This window comes from Oncorhynchus tshawytscha, linkage group LG29, assembly GCF_018296145.1.
Source record: "Oncorhynchus tshawytscha isolate Ot180627B linkage group LG29, Otsh_v2.0, whole genome shotgun sequence".
Lineage (NCBI taxonomy): Eukaryota > Metazoa > Chordata > Actinopteri > Salmoniformes > Salmonidae > Oncorhynchus > Oncorhynchus tshawytscha.
In genome coordinates, this window is record NC_056457.1 from 18,262,464 (window position 1) to 18,285,572 (window position 23,109).

The window sequence follows — 23,109 nt, forward strand, 5'->3', positions numbered from 1 at the left end:
GGAAATTACTGTGTTCAGTTCTGGAGATTGAGGCTTTTGGTGGAAGGAACCCATTTAATGTTGTACATGCGTCACTCCCCCCCGGCAACAGTGTAGTGATCATTTTGTAATTGGCTCCATTGACTTCTATATTTATGGAATGACAAGGGATAAATGTTATTTATTGACTTTTCCCTTGTCAGCACCTTTAGCTCCACTGTTTTAAGGCCCTTTTGAATTGTCGTCTATGGTAATAAGGAAGCCAGGTTTTTCAGGTTAGAAGCGTATGAAAGCCCCTTGGGATCCATGCTCAGCGGTAACTGTGGTGGATTTACATTTTACAGGCAGGAAGGGGAGAGGTGGTTTATGGGTACCAAAACTCTGGCCTTTACACTCGCTCAATGAAAGTCAACAGTAAATATCAGCTTGACTGTAAATACGGATGGTTATAAAGACAGAGAGGTGCAAGGAAACAAGGTGTATGTGTATTCCTGTCTGTTAGAGTGTGTCTGTGTGTGTGCCTGCATGCACGTATACACATACACAAAGTATGTTTCAGAGCATGGTGTTTTTATTTACTTTATTGTGTGTATTCAACCTTCAGAAGAACTTCCACCTGGTCACCCAAGTCCTCTGTTCCCCTTAGTCCTTTCAGACATTGTCCTGTTACATGTCAAACTGTACCAGGGTGCTTGTTAAAGCAGCTGCCCAGGGCAGGGGGCGGGGGTTCAGTGACATGGTCCCGCGACACGGTCCCCACCCTGTGATTTGGCTGGGAGCTGAATGTCTGGGCCGTAAAACAGGGCCATCGGGGCCTGTGTGTGAGGAGGCAGGTAGCTAGGTCACACCATGCCATGTGAGAGGAACACTAGCCCCAGGGGACAGGGGTTAAGTACCCTTTCGAAACCGGCTCCAGGACCTCAGTGAGAGGCAGATTTATCTCTGTAAATATTTACCTTGCAGAGGCACAGCCGAGGTGGCGGGGAACCCAGACTGGCCCGGGGGCTGACGGGCTAGGCAGGCAGGCTGACCCAGAGCCTATGGCCGCCCTGCACTGCATTAGGACAGATACTGTAGCTACACCCCTCCTTTATCGCCCCCATAGCTACACAAACCATCAGTAGACACCCAGCGAACACGCACACGCACACATGCACACACACACACACAGGAAAGAACACGGGAAACACCTGAGTGTCTCTGACGGTAACAGCCAGGATGACCTCTCAACCCTGACCTTATGACCAGATGCCACATTTTCTGTTTTCCAACCTTGGCTTGAGTTAACCCCCGAGTCAGGTGACTGCTGCACTTATGTTGAAGTGTTTCCTGTTCCAATGGGAAGCGAGTGGCGGGTATTTTTAATTACCGTGTTTCAGGGCAACTCTCTCTCTTTGCTCGCCTTGGGTCGTCATTGGGAGCAGGCACACTTGTCTGGGCTTGTTATGTTTATGTGAATTCAATCTAATTAGTAATTACATCATGTCATTACAGTTATGAATCCACATTTATTTTTTTATATTTTTTTTTTGAATTTCATCCTTTTTTCTCCCCAATTTCGTGGTATCCAATTGTTTAGTAGCTACTATCTTGTGTCATCGCTACAACTCCCGTACGGGCTCGGGAGAGACGAAGGTTAAAAGTCATGCGTCCTCCGACACACAACCCAACCAAGCCGCACTGCTTCTTAACACAGCACGCATCCAACCCGGAAGCCAGCCGCACCAATGTGTCGGAGGAAACACCGTGCACCTGGCAACCTTGGTTAGCGTGCACTGCGCCCGGCCCGCCACAGGAGTCGCTGGTGCGCGATGAGACAAGGATATCCCTATCGGCCAAGCCCTCCCTAACTCGGACGACGCTAGGCCAATTGTGCGTCGCCCCACGGACCTCCCGGTCGCGGCCGGTTGCGGCAGAGCCTGGGCGCAAACCCAGAATCTCTGGTGGCACAGCTGGCACTGCAGTACAGCGCCCTTAACCACTGCGCCACCCGGGAGGCCTATGAATCCAAATTATGGCTCTCTAATAACAGCGGCTGAGTGGGTCGGCTGAAAACAAAACAAATAAAAGCGTTCATTTTGGCGGCCTGTTAGGAGCCTGCACTGTGTAGATTGCTCGCTTGCATTGATAAATCGGAGAGTGGAGCCACTTGGTCATAACACAGTACAGTAAGGGCCATGAGTTAGTTCAACTCACCACTCCACACCCAGCTAACTAAATAAACTGGTTTAATGACTGGGTCCCGGTCTCCAGGGGGGAACAGACAGGGCAGGAGGGGTCTGTGAGTGACTCGTCCCTGTCCCCCATTATTTTGACAAACACACGAACAAAGAGATGGTCCTCTCTGCCACCCCTGATGCCCACCTGGGCCCCTGACTGTATGGCATATAGCCTGGCATGGTTTGCCCACTGTTGGCTTTAAGGGAGCTCCTACAGCAGGAAGTAATGCCACTCTGTGCCGATATCATAGCTCTCCTCACACTCTCTCTGTTTAGTAGGAGAGGGGGACAAACGCAACAACAAAAAATCAGCAGGTGGACTCTCAACGTCGTCAGTGGAAAGTCTGAGTCACCCGTTTTAACTTCAGAACGCCGGCCAGTGCCAGCAATGACCTTCCCCTCTGAAACACCATACCTGTGGTTGACACCCGCTGAGTCGCTAACTCTGTGACTCTGCGGCTGGGTGGGACGAGATAATTCAAACAAACTGCGGAGAGAAGAGGGCAGTTATAAACATGTTTGTCATCGGCGTCCGACCAATGTGCCCAAAAGCCGACCAATTCAATTTGGCAAGCTTTCAAATGAATTTATCTTCGAGTGAATGTGAGGCACATAAAACAATCCATTACACAAATGAACCCATGTTACTGTGAACTGGTGTAACACCCATACGTGTCATACTACCCAATACGATATATGACAGCGGAGGCATATGATTCAACCCTGACTTCTAGTTCTTTCTTCCCATTTAGAATACAACAGCAGTGACCAGAAGACAGCCTGTAGGAGACATGAGCTCTACGTCAGCTTCCGGGAGCTGGGCTGGCAGGTAAGGATCAAATACCCCCCCCCCAGTAATTGCAGTGACACACTGGTAGACTACATTACCCACAATGTGTTTGTTCAGAGTAAAGAGAGTTCAAAACGATACAGACATGAGTCAAACATCACAGGTCAAGGAGAAGGTCATTGAAGACTACGGTTGCAAAAATATGGTAACTTCCCAAAAATTCCCTGGTTTTTCCAGAAAACCTGGAAAGAAGGAATCATCAGGAAGGAATAAACAGGCTATCCGGAATCCTCCAATCATGATTTGTGGGAAAACCTGGGAATTTGGAGAAATTTACCAGATTGTTGCAACCCTAGTGAAGACATTTGGTAGGTGAAAGCAAACCAACAAGCAGGCTTTTGTACCGATTGAATAACCTTTTAAAGAAGCATTTATAGGCATTTGGTAAGAGCTTAAGTGGCCTGTGAACTCTGTCAGGTCACTGGGTGTGTTGGGTAACAGGGGCCGCGAACAGTTAATGGAGGGGAAAACATGCAGCCACCTAGGTCCTGCAAAACAATCAACCCCCTGTTAAGACAGCACTGACATCTAGAGGGAAGATGCCAACACACACACACACACATAGGCCTATACACACACACAGAGAGAGTCAGAGACTGTAGCAAAACAGCCTGCTGCCTGAGTGATTCCACAGGCACTTGTACATTTCTGCACTGATCTGTCCTAGGAGACCCAGTTGAGACTGAAGGTTGTGAAGTAGGACGCTACAGTCCAAAGGGGTTTAGACCTTATGCGAGTATAAATGTCCTCTGACAATGCTGCGGCTGAACTGGCACTGTTTTACTGAACTGTATATTGTACCCATTAAAATACACAGTACCTTTTTGCCACAGGATTCCGTTTCCAGAGTTTTTATTTTACCTTTATTTAACTAGGCAAGTCAGTTAAGAACAAATTCTTATTTTCAATGACGGCCTAGGAACAGTGGGTTAACTGCCTGTTCAGGGGCAGAACGACAGGTTTGTACCTTGTCAGCTCGGGGGTTTGAACTTGCAACCTTCCGGTTACTAGTCCAACGCTCTAACCACTAGGCTACTCTGCCGCCTCAGAACACATTATAGACCCGGATTTAGCCATAGTAAATGTATCCCTCTTGTGATTGTATCAGGACTGGATCATTGCACCTGAGGGCTACGCAGCCAACTACTGTGACGGAGAGTGCTCCTTCCCCCTCAACGCCCATATGAATGCCACCAACCATGCCATTGTGCAGACACTGGTGAGCACTCCAGGAATTGAGCTAATACATTGCTAATAAAGAGCTATATCCTAATTTTCATGGAACCTGAATTTTCATGCAAATCTCCCATTGATGTAAATGTATATTTGATTTGTAAAACAAATGTTTCAAGTGCGCACTTCACGTTAGGAAAGTGACATGGATCCTTCAAGCTGTGCTTGAAGAGGAATGTGACCTCTGACCTCTTGTCTCCTAGGTCCACCTCATGAACCCGGAGAACGTGCCCAAGCCCTGCTGCGCCCCCACCAAGCTGCACGCCATCTCCGTGCTCTACTTCGACGACAACTCCAATGTCATCCTGAAGAAGTACAAGAACATGGTGGTGAGGGCCTGTGGCTGCCACTGACGACCGCCAAACTGCCGCGTCATCATGGTCACCCGCCCATGGGCTGCAGCGGAGACTGTGTGCACACGACATCATGGGTCTGCTTGTTTGTGAGTGTGTGTTGTGTACTACCCTCTCATCTCACATACTCAGGGCGAGGAAGGAACTGATAAATGGACCAGACCAATGTGCTGCTCCCCCCTTCCTTTCAAAACTAAGTGGTGTTCAAGTTCTCAGACGGCTAATGGCCCATTACAGCGAAACAACTCGACAGCGTCGGGGAATTGACTCTGTTATCTCAATACTAACAGCCAACCTGTTACATAATGTCAGATGTAGTCAAATGACACAAAACATGTAGAAATCCTTTTATAGGACCGCAGGGGAAAAGCATTAGCCTAACTACACCAATTTTAATAGAGATGTATGTATATTGTCTGACTAACCAAAGCCTGATTTTAACATGAACAATCTGCTGAAATATTCATGAAATGTGTGCCACGATACATTACAGTTAATGTAAAAAGATCCAGATATTTCCTACTCCTCTTTATGGATTGTACTCAGTTCTTCCGCCATATTCACCTGGCTTCCAAAAATATAATATGGGCCGAACGGAAACAACCACATACTATTTTAGTTGTGAACTCCTCAAAATATCTTCATTGGGTCAATATTTGCCAAGCTCATGCTGGGTGTTCACCAAGCTGGTTCAACAGGTAGCAGGTTGTGGCTTAAGTGATGGACTGCTCTAAAGAGGATGACATTCACCTCATCCCGCAAACTGTCATTTCCATGTTATTCCACTCACTGAGTTAACATATCCCCAAAATTTGTGGGAAAATCTATTTGTTGGTCAAACCAGCTCAACAAATGTTTTGAACCAGCTTTCTGAAATTAGCTTGGGTTTGACATTTTGATTTGGTTCATTTCAAAGTAATTGCTACTGTCGATTCATTTACGGATCGGGGCTCTATTCAATCCGTATTGCGGAAGTTCAGCATTACAGTGTGATTGAAATTTCAAAGGCAACATTTCTGCATTCACGGTAAACGCTGAATGTCGGTTCAATTGAAAATTACCTTTACATTTCTATTGCACAATCTGTAATCACTTCCTGAATTGAGCCCAATCCTGAAAAAAAGAATTCAACTTTGTGCCTAACCAATCAGAAATCACAAAATATACCTCTAGTAAGCTGCTGTTTACATTTCTTGTGGTCATGTTTAGACTTACTTTTGTGTGTAAATACGTGTACATTTTCAGCTTATTTATTGCACCACTTAATCACATGCCATATTACAGAGAAAAAACAAATTAAAAATAGTATTTTTGGAAAAAGACATTTTATTACAAAATCTCATGTTACAACTTGCCTTTTTTAAATTTTATTTTATTTTTTACAAAATTCATGGGCAGTGTACAACCCACACAAAAACAAAATACTGCTTTCCTTCACTGGAGTCTGCCTAGACCATGTACTATCCATAAAGATTTTACTGACAATAAGTGGTTAGCCTCTGAATGCATTTGTTTCCCTTAATTGAGCATTGAATGTAAACTGTCTCACACAGCAACTCCATGCGAACACATTCTCAGACCACTTAAATTTCAACCGCCCCTGAATAGCACACACAAAAAAAATCTGATCCACTAACATTGTGGGTTGATATATTCTATATATGGAGAAAAGAAAATAAACTTTGTCGTCGTAATTTATGGACTAAACAAGTCATGAGTGATCATTATATGGGTGGATAATATATTTTGGGTATTTGTTTTTTTGACATCCCAAGCAACTGAGGTAAACCAAACAAAAACCCCAAAGTAAAATTACCTCGTCACTGTTGTGCTTCACTGGGTGTTTGAGTGACACCCCGGGGCCTGATATGGGGCTTACTCAATACAACAGAATATTCATCCGCTTTGGAAAATCTATTACATTTACAGCAGACGTTTGTTCTATGCAACATTCTGAATGTTCAATTTCTTTTTAAGTCGTCCATGTTGGACACAATCCCTCAAACCATTTGTGAGGGATGTTTCAAACATGGATTAATGACATATGGTTTTCCTTTCATGACAAACTAGCACATTCCATGCATAAGGCATGACTCGAGTGCGCCAAACAGACGATCACAATCATTGTTCATAAAACAGTGAGAACGCCAAAACTGTCCCGAGGCGCCTGACATTGGACCGTGGGACTGAACCTCTTACAGCACTAAAATGGAAAACCCAAAAAATACTTTTACATTCAGACTTTTTGTAGTACAATTGCAATGTCACAGAAGACCACTCACTCACAATGGGCAGTTTAACATGAAACACTTTCATGCAGCCTTTCCTGTCATAGCCAAAAAGCAGTTGGGGGAATTCGTCAGAAAAATATAGCCGATAAGAGATTGCAGTATGGCATAGGCCAAGAACTCCAACTGGGGGTCCCTGAGAGTTAAGTTAGTTAGGCCGTCACTGGCATGGATAAAAAGTACCGTCAACTTAACAATCAACGTCACTGGAGGTCACGCGGCTTTGACCCCTGTGCAACAGTAACATTACATCAACGGCTCATGATTGTTCGTCAACATGATTTTCTTAAATCACCAAATGAACATTAACATTTTATATCTATACAAACTCAGTCAGCTTAATCCAACGTTTTTTTTGATACAACCAGCAGGCACTATTTAAGACGACTCTGCTTGAGTTGTCAAGTGTCGGGATGACTATAACGGTATGCATTTTAAGGTTTGGCTGATTTAAGTACCGCTGGCAAAAAGTGGTTTGCAGAGCCAGCCAATGCTCTCTAGAGGAACAGTGGGACTGGGCAGCCCAAACAAAATATATTCACATTTCACACAAACTATTGGATTATTATAGAATCAGACTGGCCTCGCTCATGAGACATTACAGAGGGGGTTAAAAAGCAGTGCGTTGATGCTACTCCTTTCTGAAAGGAAAACGATGGGAGATAAGAGCTGGTCGTTGTGGGTGAGAGGACTCCTCCCATTGGCCAGATATTCTGTGTTGGGTGGAGGAGAGAAGTAATGGTGGATGTTGTTTGGACAATGCTACAGCTCGTCTCGGGCCTGCTTCATCACAAAACTGTGCAGGCTCTCCAAGTCCCGCCCTCCGTGATGCTCCTCACCTTGAGCACCAGCTCTGAACAGCAGCAGGGTGGGGTACCCACGTACCTGTAGAAGAGAAAGGAGACAAAGTCCGTAAGGTAACAACCCCTAGCTAGCCCCGACCTCTTCAGTGTTTGCTGATTTGAAGGGAATGGAGAGGTATAAACAATATGGTCTTTACCTCACCTAGCCCTGCAATGCCTTTACCATATCACGTCCACCTTTCCTTCAGATCAGCAAACTCCGAAGGAAATAATGGTTGCAAATGTTTCTCTTACTATAAACTATGCATGAATCATCTAGATTGTTTAGCAGTGTGAGTCATAACGTAACACTAATTTAATCAATTCTAACAGTGAGCTTCTAAGAGCCAGACAGGTTGCAGCTGAAGAGACTACTAGTCCAGAGAGCGTCCCATTAATAAAGGTTGCGATGGTTATAAGGGACTGTCTTCAGGGAGTCAGGGGGCCATGAGGGAGTCAGGGGCCATGAGGGAGTCTTGAGATCCACCATTCCTATTAGCGGACCACCACTGATTATCCAATCCCATGATGAGGTGGCTGTGCAGTTTTATGGCTTTTTGAACCATAGTACACAACCCCCGCTAACCCACCATGTATACTTCCTGTGGCGCTGGGTGGCGCTGCTTGTGTGTGTTTATGAACGGAATGTCAAGTTACATAATCAAGGTCTTGCTAATTATACCGCAGAGTATAGTACACTACAGTATTGCTCTTTCCGCGCAATATCTTAGCTACTGACAGTCAATTTACAATTTATACTGAGTGTACAAAACATTTTCATGAAAGGTGAAGGTTATGATCCCTTATTGATGTCACCTGTTAAATCCACTTCAAAATCAGTGTACAAAAATTGGAGACGACAGGTTAAAGAAGGATTTTTAATCCTCGAGACAATTGAGACATGGATTGTCTGTGTGCCACAAAAAATGTAAGTGTCTGAACTGGCTATTGTATTAGTAGTTGCCAGTCGCACCGGTTTGTGTCAAGAACTGCAACGCTGCTGGGTTTTTCACACTCAACAGTTTCCTGTGTGTATCAAGAATGGTCCACCACCCAAAGGACATCCAGCCAACTTGACACAACTGTGGAAAGCATTGGAGTCGACATGAGACAGGATCCCTGTGGAACACTTTCAACATCTTGTAGAGTCCATGTCCCGACGAATTGAGTCTGTTCTGAGCGCAAAAGAGGCTGCAACTCAATATTAGGAAGGTGTTCCTAATGTTTAGTACACTCAGTGTAGAACACCTACTGAAAACCTGTTGCAGATCATCCTTTCCACGGTGCAGTCCACTTTGGCAATCTTCACGTCAGTCAGGCCAGGGAACTCCTTCTTGGACAGGTCCTCCCATGCAGGGGCCAGATTCTTACAGTGGCCACACCTGGAGTGGGGGGGAGAGACAAGTCAGTTATGATTATGCAGGTTATCCAGTCAGTGGACCACCGAGGTTCTCTTTCTCTGCGACTGCATCTCAATAGTCTAGTGGTACTTTCATCTAGTGTACTTTTAGTCATGTGCACTGCTGTGACAAAACACGGGCATCCATGATATTATTTTCACCTAGCCTAGATCAGGGCAGATAGTAGTAGAGTATTTAGATGGAACTTTAATCTGCGAGGGTGCCGCTCCATTACCTGAGGGGAAATGCACTAGCCTCAACTTCTTACAAGTACCACTGACTCAAATAAATATCCACGATCATACGGCGGGAGATAGTAGTAACACTCTTTTTAACTATCTGTATATAAGAGCGCTTACCATGGAGCGTAGAACTTGATGAACGTCAGCCCCTTGGCCACTGTCTCGTCAAAGTTGCTCTCTGTGAGTGTAATAACGCTAGACTGCAGGAAAAAAACAGAGGTGATATCAGATTGGATCATTCCTGGTCATGTATTGGTTAATACAGTCCCTTCAGAAAGTGTTCACACTCCTTGACTTTTTCCACATTTTGTTGTGTTACAGCCTGAATTTAAAATTGGGATTTTGTGTCACTGGCCTACACACAATACCCCATAATTATACATTTTTTACAAATGAATGAACAATGAAAAGCTGAAATGTCTTGGGTCAATAAGTATTCAACCCCTTTGTTAAAGTAAGTTTAAATAAGTTCAGGAGTAAATATTTGCTTAACAAGTCACATGGACTCAGTGTGCAATAATAGTGTTTAATATAATGTTTTAATGACTAACTCATCTCTGTACCCGACACACAATTATCTGTAAGGTCCTTCAGTAGAGCAGTAAATTTCAAACAGATTCAACCACAAAGACCAGGGAGGTTTTCCAATGCTCAGCAAATCAGGGCAGGGCACCTATCGGTAGATTGGTAAAAAAAAGCTGACATTAAATATCCCTTTGAGCATGGTGAAGTTATTCATTACACTGCATAGTGTATCAATAATAATGTATCAATACACCCAGTCACTACATATATACAGACGTCCTTACTAACTCATGTGCCGGAGAGGAAGGAAACCACTCAGGGATTTCACCATGAGGCCAATGGGTGACTTTACCATTTACAGAGTTTAAACAGTTAGAGTTTAATGGCTGTGGTAGGAGAAACTGAGGATGGATAAAAAATATAATTACTACCCAATACTAACCTAAAATGACAGAGTGAAGACACTAAAGTAATACTGCAAAAAATGTGCCAAAGAAATTAACACAAAGCATTATGTTTAGGGGCAAATCCAACAACAAAATCACTGAGTACCACTTCATATTTTCAAGCATGGTGGTGGCTGCATCATGTTATGGGTATGCTTGTCATCGGAAAGGACTAGGGGGTATTTTAGTATTTAAAAAAAAAATGGAAGATACCTAAGCACAGGCAAAATCTTGAAGAAAACCTGCTTCAGTTTGCTTTCCAACAGAAACTGGGAGTCAAATTCACCTTTCAGTAGGACAATAACCTGAAACAAGGCCAAATATACACTGGACTTGCTTACCAAGATGACATTGAATGTTCTTGAGTGGCCTAGCTACAGTTTTGACTTACAGAACCAGTCAAAAGTTTGGACACACCTACTCATTCCAGGGATTTTTTTTGGTCACTATTTTCTACATTGTGGAATAATAGTGAAGACACAAAACTATGAAATAGCACATATGGAATCATGAGCAATGGACATTAGACCAGTGGAAATCTGTCCTTTGGTCTGATGAGTCCAAAGTTGAGATTTTTGGTTCCAACCGCCATGTCTTTGTGAAACGCAGAGTAGGTGAATGGTTGATCTCCACATGTGTGGTTCCCACCATGAAGCATGGAGGTGATGGTGTGGGGGTGCTTTGCTGGTGACACTGTCTGATTTATTTAGAATTTAAGGCACACTTAACCAGCATGGCTACCATAGCATTCTGCAGCGATACGCCATCCCACCTGGTTTGCACTTAGTGGGACTATAATTAGTTTTTCAACAGGACAATGACCAAAATCACACCTCCAGGCTGTGTAAGAGCTTTTTGACCAAGAAGGAGAGTGATGGAGTGCTGCATCAGATGACCTGGCCTCCACAATCACCCGCCCTCAACCCAATTGAGATGGTTTTGGATGAGTTGGACTACAAAAGTTAAGGAAAAGCAGCCAACAAGTGCTCAGCATATGTGGGAACTCCTTCAAGACTATTGGAAAAGCATTCCTCATGAAGCTGGTTGCCAGAATCCCAAGAGTGTGCAAAGCTGTCATCAAGGCAAAGGGTGGCTACTTTGAAGAATCTCAAATATAAAATATATTTTGATTTGTTTAACACCTACATGATTCCATTTGTGTTATTCCATGCCTCAGGACTACCTGGCATGATGACTCCTTGTTGTCCCCAGTCCACCTGGCCGTGCTGCTGCTCCAGTTTCAACTGTTCTGCCTGCGGCTATGGAATCCTGACCTGTTCACCGGACGTGCTACCTGTCCCAGAGCTGCTGTTTTCAACTCTCTAGAGACAGCAGGAGTGGTAGAGATACTCTTAATGATCGGCTATGAAAAGCCAACTGACATTTACTCCTGAGGTGCTGACTTGCTGCACCCTTGACAACTACTGTGATTATTATTATTTGTCCAAGCTGGTCATTTATGAACATTTGAACATCTTGGCCATGTTCTGTTATAATCTCCACCCGGCACAGCCAGATCAGCCTGGTGCCTCTCTAGGTTTCTTCCTAGGTTTTGGCCTTTCTAGGGAGTTTTTCCTAGCCACCGTGCTTCTACACCTGCATTGCTTGCTGTTTGGGGTTTTAGGGTGGGTTTCTGTACTGCACTTTGAGATATCAGCTGATGTTCGAAGGGCTATATAAATAAATTAGATTTTGATTTGTTATTTCATAGTTTTGACATCTTCACTATTATTCTACAATGTAGAAAATAGTCAAAATAAAGACAAACCGTGGAATGAGTAGGTATGACCAAACTTTTGACCGGTACTGTAAATTGTCTTAACTCTGGAAAGACCTGAAAATGGCTGTCTAGCTATAATCAGCAACCCACTTGACAGAACTTTAACAATTTTTATGTTGTACGATCCAGGTTTGCAAAGCTCTTAGAGACTTACCCAGAAAGACTCACAGATGTTAGAATCACCTTTGGCAGCGATTACATGTATTGACTCAGGGGTGTGAATATTTATCTAAATGCTATATTTCTTTGCGCAAAAAAAATCTAAAAACATGTTTTCACTTTGGTATTGTGTGTAGATGGGTTAGAGAGAAAAAATAAATATTGAATCCATTTTTAATTTAGGCTGTAACATAACTAAATGTGGAATAAGTAAAGGGGTATGAATACTTTCTGAAGGCAGTGTATGTCCACAAGACCAGTAGCCTAAATTCCTACACCGAACATCCGTGACTAATCGAGCTCGTGTTGTATTGGAATTAGCTTTGGATCTCTCCTTAAACGACTCGTCCCATGTCTTTATTCAAGGTTGATGTCACTGTTCACACTGAACACTATATCCGAGATGCCTTGGCATGGGCGGAAGGAAATAGCTAGCCTGCCCATAATTGCTAGGTCTAGTTGACTGTTGTGCAGCAGAGGCCTATGCCTGTTGTAGACTGTAGTCTACAGCGTAGGCCTGAGCGGGCTAGATGGTAATCTCACTGCTAAAACATCTGCCCGAGAGCTTGTTCACTCATTAAGTATCTGGAGAAGAAACTTGCTGCCCACACACAACAGGGTACCCGCCCCCAAAATGAGATCTCGGCGTAACAGTGACCAATGTTAAGAGTTTTAAAATAGCATGTGGAGTATTTAAAGTCTGGAAGGCACATGTGCTTGGCCTCACGGTACCTGAGAGAAACAATCAAACACACACACCTCCTCTTTGGCAGGTTCGGCGCTGGGTACTGGGATCTCGTTAGCATGTGGGTGCACATCATCCTCCTTAGTTGCAGCCTTAACCTGGTTGTCGACAAAGTCCTTCAGAGATTCCAGGTCCCGCTTGCCTCTGTACTGATCCGCCTGGACAGACAAACAGCAGCAATGGATAGGGTTAACAAATTGACTAGCATTTTAATGATAAAGCAATAGCTCCTTAAAAGTGTTACAGAACACAATGACACATGGTCTTCAGTGTGCTAGCCAACCAAACTACGTACCTTCTCTCCGTCCTTGAAGAAGAGCAGGGTGGGGTAGCCACGCACAGCGTTCTCAGAGCACACCTCGTAGTGCTGGGTACAGTCCACCTGGCCAATCACACAATACACCAGTTTATTCAGAATTCATTCAGCATATCCAGCTCATGCCTAGTATGTCATACTTTACATTTAACGCCTGTAGCTGGTAAAGATAGCTAGTTGTGCTTTTAACTTGGAAATATCAACATGCAATTCAATACAAACAGGCAACAGCCATAAATAACATTTGTTCAGTGGGTTGTATTATCTCATTGTACAAACAAAATGACTCGTCAGAAGATCCGTGTCCTGGTCTTGTTACATAGATAAGTGACTCCGGTACACTGCTGTTGCTCAGACAGGGTTGGAACTTGTCACCAACCTTGCCGATCTTGATGTTGTCGGAGTGCTCAAAGCTGGTGGCCAGCTGCTCCCAGGTGGGGGCCATGGCCTTGCAGTGACCACACCAGGGGGCAAAGAACTTGACAAAGTGGGACCCTGTGGAGAGGAGAAAAAAAAGAAGAAAAGGAGATTATACTTAATACTGGAAAACATAAATGTACACCAGGAATAGCTGCAATCTGAACAAACTAATTATAAAGCATTTTACAGAGGTACATAATAGCTTAAGTTATAGGGTATGAGCGTCTTAGCTTAAGGATGGGTTACGAGTTGATGGAATAACATGAGAAATTACATCAACTATAAAAATGGCCTATGCAATGCGGCCCTAGAGACTAAAATAAACGGAGCTCACAGAGGTTAAATGCTACTGATTACACAATTGTCAGTTAATCTTGCCCAGATTTAAATGTGAGACCCATAAACATTCCTCTTACAAATGATCTTGTCATATCCTGCATTTTTTCTCCAAAACAGGAATAATTTATTTTTCTTCTCAACCTTAACATAAGACTAAAAACCAGACTTAAAGGGATACTTTGGGGAGTTTGGCAATGAGGCCCTTTATCTACTTCCCCAGAGTCAGATGAACTCATGGATACCATTTTTATGTCTCTGCGTGTGGTTTGAAGGAAGTAATTGCTAACTAGCGTTAGCACAATGACCGGAAGTCTATGGGTATCTGCTAGCATGCAAGCAGACACCCATAGACTTCAAGTCATTGTGCTAATGCTAGTTAGCACTGGCTCGTGAAACTACCTCCAACTTCCTTCATACTGGACACAGATACATCAAAATGAGGAAGTCTGATTCTGGGGGAAGAATACTGAACTCTCAAAACTTGTGCACAAATTTGTTTACATCCCTGTTAGTGAGCATTTCTTCTTTGACAAGATAATCGATCCACCTGACGTGGCATAACAAGAAGCTGATTAAACATCATGGTCATTACACAGATGCACCTTGTGCTGGGGACAATAAAAGGTCACTTTAAAATGTGAAGTTTTGTCACACAACACAATGCCATGGATGTCTCAAGTTGAGGGAGCACGCAATTGGCATGCTGACTGCAGCAATGTCCACCAGAGCTGTTGCCTGAGAATTGAATGTTAATTTCTCTACCATAAGCCGCTTCCAATTTGGCAGTACAACTAACCGGTGTCACAACCACAGACCACGCGTAACAACGCCAGCCCAGGACCTCAACATCTGGCTTCTTCCCCTGTGGGATCAACTGAAACCAGCCACCCGGACAACTAATGAAACTGAGGAGTATTTCTATTTTTGAAATTGTTGGATGTTGTGTTTATATTTTTATTCAGTATAGAAAATCCCTTTTAGAGCTGCAATTTCATTGGGACAATTATCATGACCATTTACTTTTGTTGTGCTTGTCCAGCGACAGGAAACATGCTGTTTGCCTGAGATAAATGTAGCGTGGATTGCATCATGGTTTCAAGGAAATGACGGCACCTAAATTATGTTAAACTTTGTAGAAACTTTATATATGTAACTTGCATAAAACGTTCAGGTCTAAAGAGACAAGCCTGGTCCCAGGTCTGTGTGTGCCGTCTTGCAAACTCCTATGGCGCATGACAATTGCAAGTCGGCAAGACAGCAGAAACCGTTCTGGGACCAGGCTATAAAGAGACCGTTGCCACGTCTGTGGTATTGATCAATCCCAGTCCTCCCCCCACGTTACCTTTAGAGATGTGGGCCTTGAAGTTGCTGGCGGTGAGGTCATACAGGCCCTGCTTTGGCTCTGGGGCTTTGGGAGGCTCCAGCTCAGTCTCTGGCTGCTGCAGAACATCATGCCACACGTCAAATAAAGACTACCATCACATCACATTAGTCTCAAATAGTTTCCATTTCAATATATAATAATAATAATGATTAAAAAAAAGAATATGCCATTTAGCAGATGCTTTAATCCAAAGCGACCTAGTTACGCGTGCATACATTTTACATATGGGTGGCCCCGGGAATCGAACCTACAATACTATACTACCAACTGAGCCATACAGGATCACCTACTGTATGTTTTATTTAGATCACTTGGGTGACCTCTCTCCTTACCACAGGCTCCTCCTGCACAGTGTTGAGCATCCAGGTCTCCAGAGACTGCAGGTCCCTGGGGCCTTGGTACTTCATCGCCTCCTGCTCAGGCTTGAACAGCATCAACCTGCAAACAAGACAGGGATCAATGGGATCATACAACTCAATGACTAGGGCTTGGCCATACTGCCCTGCTGTATCAACATACTCAAAATACACCAAATTGGTAAATTCCGTTGTCATTACATACATTGCAACTCGTTTATGTCATGTTCATGGCTAATAAAATGTTAATACTTTTCTTTGTGACAGTTGTTTTTTTCCCCCGACAGAGTCATTTAGAAGCATGTTAGGGTCTAAATGCATGTCAATGTTCACTGCCATCTACATTGAAGCTCACTGCTCTTTGTGGTTTATACCAGTAGCAAAATAGTGCCTCGAAATGGTGAGGTATACTCAACTTATCCAATAAGAAATCCAAGAAGAATCTGTTCTATTGCACAATGTTTTGCTACGGTATTCCCTAATGCAGAGGTTTTCAAACTGGGGTCAATTTTGGATACCATTTGTATGTCTCTGGGTCCAGTATGGAGGAAGTTAAGAGGTAGTTTCACAAGCCAACGCTAACCAGCGTTCGCATAATGACTGGAAGTCATGCTGCCAACGCTAACCAGCGTTCGCATAATGACTGGAAGTCATGCTGCCAACGCTAACCAGCGTTCGCATAATGACTGGAAGTCATGCTGCCAACGCTAACCAGCGTTCGCATAATGACTGGAAGTCATGCTGCCAACGCTAACCAGCGTTCGCATAATGACTGGAAGTCATGCTGCCAACGCTAACCAGCGTTCGCATAATGACTGGAAGTCATGCTGCCAACGCTAACCAGCGTTCGCATAATGACTGGAAGTCATGCTGCCAACGCTAACCAGCGTTCGCATAATGACTGGAAGTCATGCTAACTGTTCATCAAACTCTATGGAAGTAGATAAATGACTTCATTGCTAAAATCAAGCTAATTACATGTTTTTTTCTGTATAGAAAATTATTAGAAAGAGGAGGAAAGGAAGCGGTACTAAGGTACACAATAGTAAATGTTGGTAGACAGAAGGTGCTCTTTGGTAAAAGGTGGTGAATTGGTCATCAAAAAGAAAGGAGGACCAAGGCACTCTTCATATAATTAAATAAAATGCCTTTATTTGTATGGCATGTTCAATAGATTTTTTTAAACTACGCGTTTCGGCTAAAATTATTAGTTGTGCCATCTATGTGGTAATTTTCAGAATAGAAAAGCAGTTTTGGTGCCAACTGAAACGACCAATACCAGAATGAAAGCATGCAGAAAAGATATTGAACTATATATTTTTTTCAATAATACCATCTTTGAAAAATACAAATAAAATAACGACTAGACAGTCGGGGAGAATTGAGAATGGGATTTTTAATTTTATTCTTTAAATACGGGAATTGAGGGCACATGCCCATTGATTTTGTTATGTTTGAGCAGAGGTACACAGCATTAGCATTGGCAAAATGCATAGAATTGGAGGAAATTTGCTTAAAAACTGCTAAATGTTCTCTCAACTCAATACAAAAGTTTGTAGAATTGCAGAAAATTTGCTTTACAACAGCAAAATTCTCTTCACCGACTATTCCCAAACTGGGGTACGCCAAATAAAAATGTGATTCACATTTTCAAACAGTCCATTTAGATTTTCCAGCAGGGCTATACATTTGGGTGATGTTTTTTCTCGCATGAGTAGTCTCGTTTCACTGCCCCCCAATAAATTAAACCATCTAGTGTTCAGCAAAATAACACCATGTCAAATAATTAACATCCAATTACATTAACTGTTACCAGTGATGCCAACTTAGCAATTTTGTTGCTAGATTTAGCAACTTTTTTTTCAGACAGCACCTAGCAACAAATTTAGCTACTTTTAAAAATGTATTTGGAACTTTTAGCAACTTCTGAAAAGTGACTTGAACGCTAAAATGCACGCATTTCCCTCTAAAATTACACAAAAACGATTTTCTTTGTCACACATTCAGTCACAACACAAGTGCCAACACACCTGCTGCAAAAGTGCATTGTGCGTGACGTCAGCAGCAGGCGCCCAGCTCGTGCACTGGCAGCAGCAGGCCAGTAGCAATTTCAGTAAATTGCAAATCATTGTTGGCTGGCTGCAGCAGTGCTGCAGTAGTGCGGTTCGACGAGCCAAACCCAATGAATATAGTTGGTTACGAATGTTTGATCTTGAACAGAATTTACAACATCAATCAACATGTCTCAGTCAAAATTGTACAGCCAGAAGAACAGAAAAAAAGTGGGAGTCTGTACCTGAACAAATGTCAAATCATATTTTTTGCCGAGATGGCAGTCAATTTGAGTAAAGTTATTATGTGTTTTACATTATCACGCAATGACATCACAACATCTTTTAGCAACAAATCAACCTGCCTCTAGCAACTTACCCTGAAAATTAGTTGGCAGCACTGACTGTTACTCTCTCGCGGGAATGCCAGCAAGGGTATGTAGGTAGCCAAATGTAGCTGCTGCTCATTCCATTTGCACGAAAATTGATAGTAAAAAAAAAAAAAAGTAAGGCCCGCGTCCATAGAGACATATACCAGCTCTACTGATAGTACTGCTACTACCAGCAGTACTACACCTGCCACCTGTTGACGACACAAGTTGTTCGGCTTCCACGAGCACATCCAATGCTAGCATCAGTAATTCAACATTTGTTGTTAGCCCAGCTGGCATGGACACTGACAGTTCTGAATCTGATGCAGCCGAAGAGCTACTGCCCCCTGACCCGGGAAAGCACCGAACAACAGACAGGGACGTTGGACCATCGAAGAGGCGCAAATATGATAACTACATTGATTTGGGGTTCCCTCAGTATATTGGGAGTAGTGTCTTTCCTCAGCCACAGTGTGTTATATGTGCAAAATAAACTGTTCTATTGTGCAAGGTTTTTTAAATGTTTTGCTAGGGTGTGCCCTAGTGCAGAGGTATTCAAACTGGGGTCCGAGGTACTGCAGGGGGTCCATTGTGGATACCATTTGTATGTCTCTGGGTCCAGTATGGAGGAAGTTAAGAGGTAGTTTCACAAGCCAACACTAACTGGCGTTAGTGTAATGACTTATATTGGGAGTAGTGCCTTTCCTCAGCCACAGTGTGTTATATGTCCAAGAAGAAACTGTTCTATTGCACAATGTTACCGAGTGGCAAGTACAGGCAAGCCCCATACTATTGTGGAGGACTTAATTCTTCCTGCTGCCGCGGATATGGCTGGGACAATGCTGGGGAAAAGGCCAAAAAAAACTATACAGATACGGCTTCATCAAACAACACTGTTTCACGACGCATCAGTGACAACGCAGGAGATGTTTTGAAACAATTACTGCTTCGCATACAAGCCAGTGAATTCTATGCGTTACAGCTGGATGAGTCAACAGGCGTGGTGGGGCTGGCACAACTGGCGGGCCTGGCATATGACCGTTACGTTTATGGGGGGTCAATTAAGGAAGACATCCTCTTCTGCAAACCACTGGAAACAATGACAAGAGGAGAGGACATTTTTTAAAGTACTGGACAGCTTTGTGACATCAAATGGACTTTGGTGGTCAAGATGTGTTTGTATCTGTACTGATGGCGCAAAAGCCATGACAGGGAGACATAGTGAAGTGGTAACGCGCATGCAAACAGTACACTGCAGCATCCACCGAGAGGCTCTTGCTGCCAAGGGAATGCCTGACAGCTTGAAAGATGTTTTGGACACTACAGTGAAAATGGTTAACTTTGTTAAAGCAAGGCCCCTGAACTCTTGTGTATTTGATGCATTATTCAATGATATGGGCAGCGACCATATAACGCTTTTACAACATACAGAAGAAGTGCGCTGGTTATTAAGGGGCAAAGTATTGACACGTTTTTTATTATTGAGAGATGAGCTTAAAGTTCTCTTTACTGACCATAATTTTCACTTGTCTGACCGCTTGCATAATGACAAGTTTCTCACACGACTGGCCTATCTGGGTGATGTTTATTCTCACCTGAATGATCTGAATCTAGGATTACAGGGACTCTCCGCAACAATATTCAATGTGCGGGACAAAATTGAGGCTATGATTAAGAAATTGGAGCTCTTCTCTGTCTGCAATAACAAGGACAACACACAGGTATTTCCATCATTGTATGTGTAAATTAACTCAAACTTAGGGACAATGTCAAATGTGATATAGCAAAGCACCTTATTGAGCTGGGTGCGCAATTACTTTCCCAAAACAAACGACTGGATTCGTTATCCCTTTCATGCCCTGCCTCCAGTCCACTTACCGATATCTGAATAAGAGAACCTCATCGAAATTGCAACAAGCGGTCCTGTGAAAATGTTATTTAATCAGAAGCCACTGACAGATTTCTGGATAGGGCTGTGCTCAGAGTATCCTGCCTTGTCTTAACAGCTCGATTTGCCACTGATGCCCTTTGCAACCACGTACCTATGTAAGAGTGGATTCTCAGCCCTCACTCACATGAAAATAAATACAAGCACAGACTGTGCGTTGAAAATGATTTGAGACAGATTCTCTCCAATACAACCCAACACTGCAGAGTTATGTGCATCCTTTCAAGCACACCCTTCTCATTAACCTGTGGTGAGTTATTCACAATTTTTGATGAACAAATAAGGTTATATATGTAAGATGGCTAAATAAAGAGCTAAATTATTGATTATTATTATATTATTGTTTGTGCCCTGGTCCTATAAGAGCTCTTTGTCACTTCCCACGAGCCAGGATGTGTGTGACAAAAACTCACTCATTCTTAAGTTTAATAAATATATCGTATGGTGTGTGTGTGGCAGGCTTACAATGATGGCAAAAAAACAACATTTGAGAGTGCGCTGACCCTGGTGCTAGAGGGGGTACGCAGCTAGAGGTTGAATGTTTGACGGTGTACGGGACTATAAAACGTTTCGGAACCACTGCTCTACACCACCAAGATACCTTTCTAGCTAATAGACTTAAGAGTTTACACTTCCTTTTCCAATGAACTGTGGGGAGGACAAAATAATGAAACGGTCCACCAAATCTATTCATTGTCAAATATTGATTAGTTCTACTTGTCATTATCATTCACCTGATGACAAGACATGATAATATATTTTTTGCTAATGTAAAGGTTGTCACACTGCTTACTTAGCGAGTATCACTTTCTCTCCAATTCAGCCCATACCTGGCGCGAACACGAGACCTCTGCATCACAAACACACGTGACCGTCATCTCTCAAGCGTCTTAGCTGATTGCGCCACCTAAAAAGCTATCTTATGAGGCGACGCAAGCGGGACACTTCAGGCTGAGGATTAAGTTTCACACATCCCCCATTTGCTACACTAACATATGACGGGGGTGCCTGTGCAAGAAAAACGCCGGCTCTAATGAATACGCCCCTGTACTTACGTGGGGTACCCCCTGATGCCATGGACGTTGGAGCAGAACTTGACGTCCTGAGTGCAGTCAACCTTTACAACGTAGGCGGGCGGGGACTCCATGCTGTTGTATTTGTCCGCCATCTCGTTCCATGTCCCTTGTAGGCTCTGGCAGTGACCACACCTGAAAAGACAATGCAGCAGAGAATTGTTGTTTTTTGGCCAGCGCTACAGATGGCTATATCGGTTCGTTAATACACGACTAGTAAAGGCCCTGTGCAGTACTTTTGTAAAAAAAAAAAAAAATGTATTTGTTTTATCTAGATTTTTTTTTAGTTGCTGCAGCACCCTCAGCACCCCTACTTCCCACAGCTATGCTTGTAACTGTATATGGGGAGCTGTGACACTTCACATGAGTATCAAGGAACCATTGGGAGGAGACCAGAAATACTTTTGAGGTGGTGAATCTGAGAATATAAAACATATGTTTTACTTCCATGATTATGGACTACGTTTTTCTATAAGCCTTTATGTCAGCAAAGACAACAACATATTTTATATCCCATTTAGGCCTAACTACAGCAGGTAGATTAGTCGTTGGGTTAAAAAAACCTGACATTTTTAGGCACAGTTTTAGTGCGTGCGTGTTTACGTCAGTCAGTGCCTGCCACGTAAACGGTCACAGCAGGAGCGAATCATGAAATTATCTATTCCTCTACTGTACTGTTAGCTAGAAAGCTGCAGTACAGTAGAAACATTTAAGCAGCAAAATGAACACTTTGAAAAAACACTGCGCTGTGCATGTAGCGACTTTGTCAACTACAATTGTAAAGTACGGGACAATTCAAGTTGAAACGTGACTTTAGAAGGTTCGCTAGTTTAAATAGCTATCCCAAAATTTAGCAGCATGCTACCTAATGTTAGCTAACGCTCGAGTAATAGCCAACGCGTTAGCCAGATTACATTGATCTTTCATCAAATGCAAGGACGGATTAACATGTTATATACAACATCCATATCATATGTGTAACTAAAAACAAGCTGGCTGACTAACTTAGATAAATAGTTATATCGGTAACCAGTTAGCCGGCAAAAAGCTACGCTAGTTAGCTGCAAATTAGCTAGGTAACGTTTACTAGTAGCAGCAGCAATCAAAGTTAGAAGCTTGCCCATCATGACAATTTGAAAATGAGACAGCTTGCTAAATTGTTAAGGACATATGGTAACGTTATCTGAACATTGTCGATAACTTTACAAGCTGCTAACGTTGGCTAATCCATTCATTCAGGTTAAAACTTGAAAAAACGTTTGCTTACCATGGGGCGAAGAACATGACAAAGTGTGGAGCTGTGGGGACAGCATCGTTGAACATATCCACCGTATACGTATGCTTGGCATGTTCATCTTCTTCTAAATCAGCGTTGCAAAATATATTACCAAAAAGTAACGCACAATAAATAACACACAACATAAAAGGTGTGCAATTCAGTGCTGAGGAGGCCATGATCCCGTCGGTGAATACTTGGACAATCCTAAACCCTACTGCTGACTTTTCGGGAATCTGGATAGAGCCAATGTATAGCGAGACGCTCTGAACAATGGTTGCTGGCGTTTTACAGGTGGAGATGCAAAGCAGATTAGATAGAGATCTGTGGCATCACGAAAATGGTGCACTTCAAACACTCCTGAACAAGCTCTTAACACGTTTAAATCCAGATGCTTTCACAATTAGAGCAGCTAGTATCAAAGTTTGCAACTTTTCAGTGTTGGTTACATTTCATTCATTCATTCGTTATTTCTGTCAGCCAGCCTAGTTGCTAGGTAGACACATTCTTTTAA

The 23,109-nt window shown here is 43.1% G+C and overlaps 2 protein-coding genes across 3 annotated transcripts in view; one reads left to right on the top strand and one right to left on the bottom strand.

Moving 5' to 3' along the window:
- Positions 1 to 6,122, top strand: part of bmp6 (bone morphogenetic protein 6) — a 40,330-nt gene extending 34,208 nt beyond the window's left edge. The window contains exons 5-7 of the mRNA XM_024392710.2: positions 2,951 to 3,027; positions 4,157 to 4,267; positions 4,485 to 6,122. Of these exons, the coding sequence (XP_024248478.2) occupies positions 2,951 to 3,027; positions 4,157 to 4,267; positions 4,485 to 4,634 (338 nt within the window). The 3' untranslated portion in view covers positions 4,635 to 6,122. The remainder of the gene's footprint in view (positions 1 to 2,950; positions 3,028 to 4,156; positions 4,268 to 4,484) is intronic.
- Positions 6,123 to 6,234: 112 nt separating this feature from the next.
- Positions 6,235 to 22,963, bottom strand: txndc5 (thioredoxin domain containing 5). 2 transcript variants are annotated; one of them, XM_024392709.2, is made up of 10 exons: positions 22,587 to 22,963; positions 21,302 to 21,454; positions 15,853 to 15,958; positions 15,479 to 15,572; positions 13,757 to 13,872; positions 13,357 to 13,443; positions 13,076 to 13,219; positions 9,524 to 9,606; positions 9,017 to 9,146; positions 6,235 to 7,807 (listed from the first exon to the last, which is right to left on the bottom strand). In XM_024392709.2, the coding sequence occupies exons 1-10, from the start codon at positions 22,772 to 22,774 to the stop codon at positions 7,685 to 7,687; spliced, it is 1,224 nt and encodes a 407-aa protein (XP_024248477.1). In that variant the 5' UTR covers positions 22,775 to 22,963; the 3' UTR covers positions 6,235 to 7,684. The 2 variants fall into 2 exon arrangements, with proteins under 2 accessions (XP_024248477.1, XP_024248476.1); XM_024392708.2 differs by having other exon boundaries at positions 15,479 to 15,575; positions 22,587 to 22,959.
- Between the last annotated feature and the right edge of the window lie 146 nt (positions 22,964 to 23,109).

Excerpts from the sequence above, each read along its gene's own strand:
- txndc5 (XM_024392708.2), bottom strand. The coding sequence starts at position 22,774 with ATGGCCTCCTCAGCACTGAATTGCACACCTTTTATGTTGTGTGTTATT. Across the intron at positions 21,455-22,586 it reads GTCATGTTCTTCGCCCCATG|GTGTGGTCACTGCCAGAGCC; the intron begins GTAAGCAAACGT and ends TTGTCTTTTCAG. Across the intron at positions 9,147-9,523 it reads ATCAAGTTCTACGCTCCATG|GTGTGGCCACTGTAAGAATC; the intron begins GTAAGCGCTCTT and ends CCCCCACTCCAG.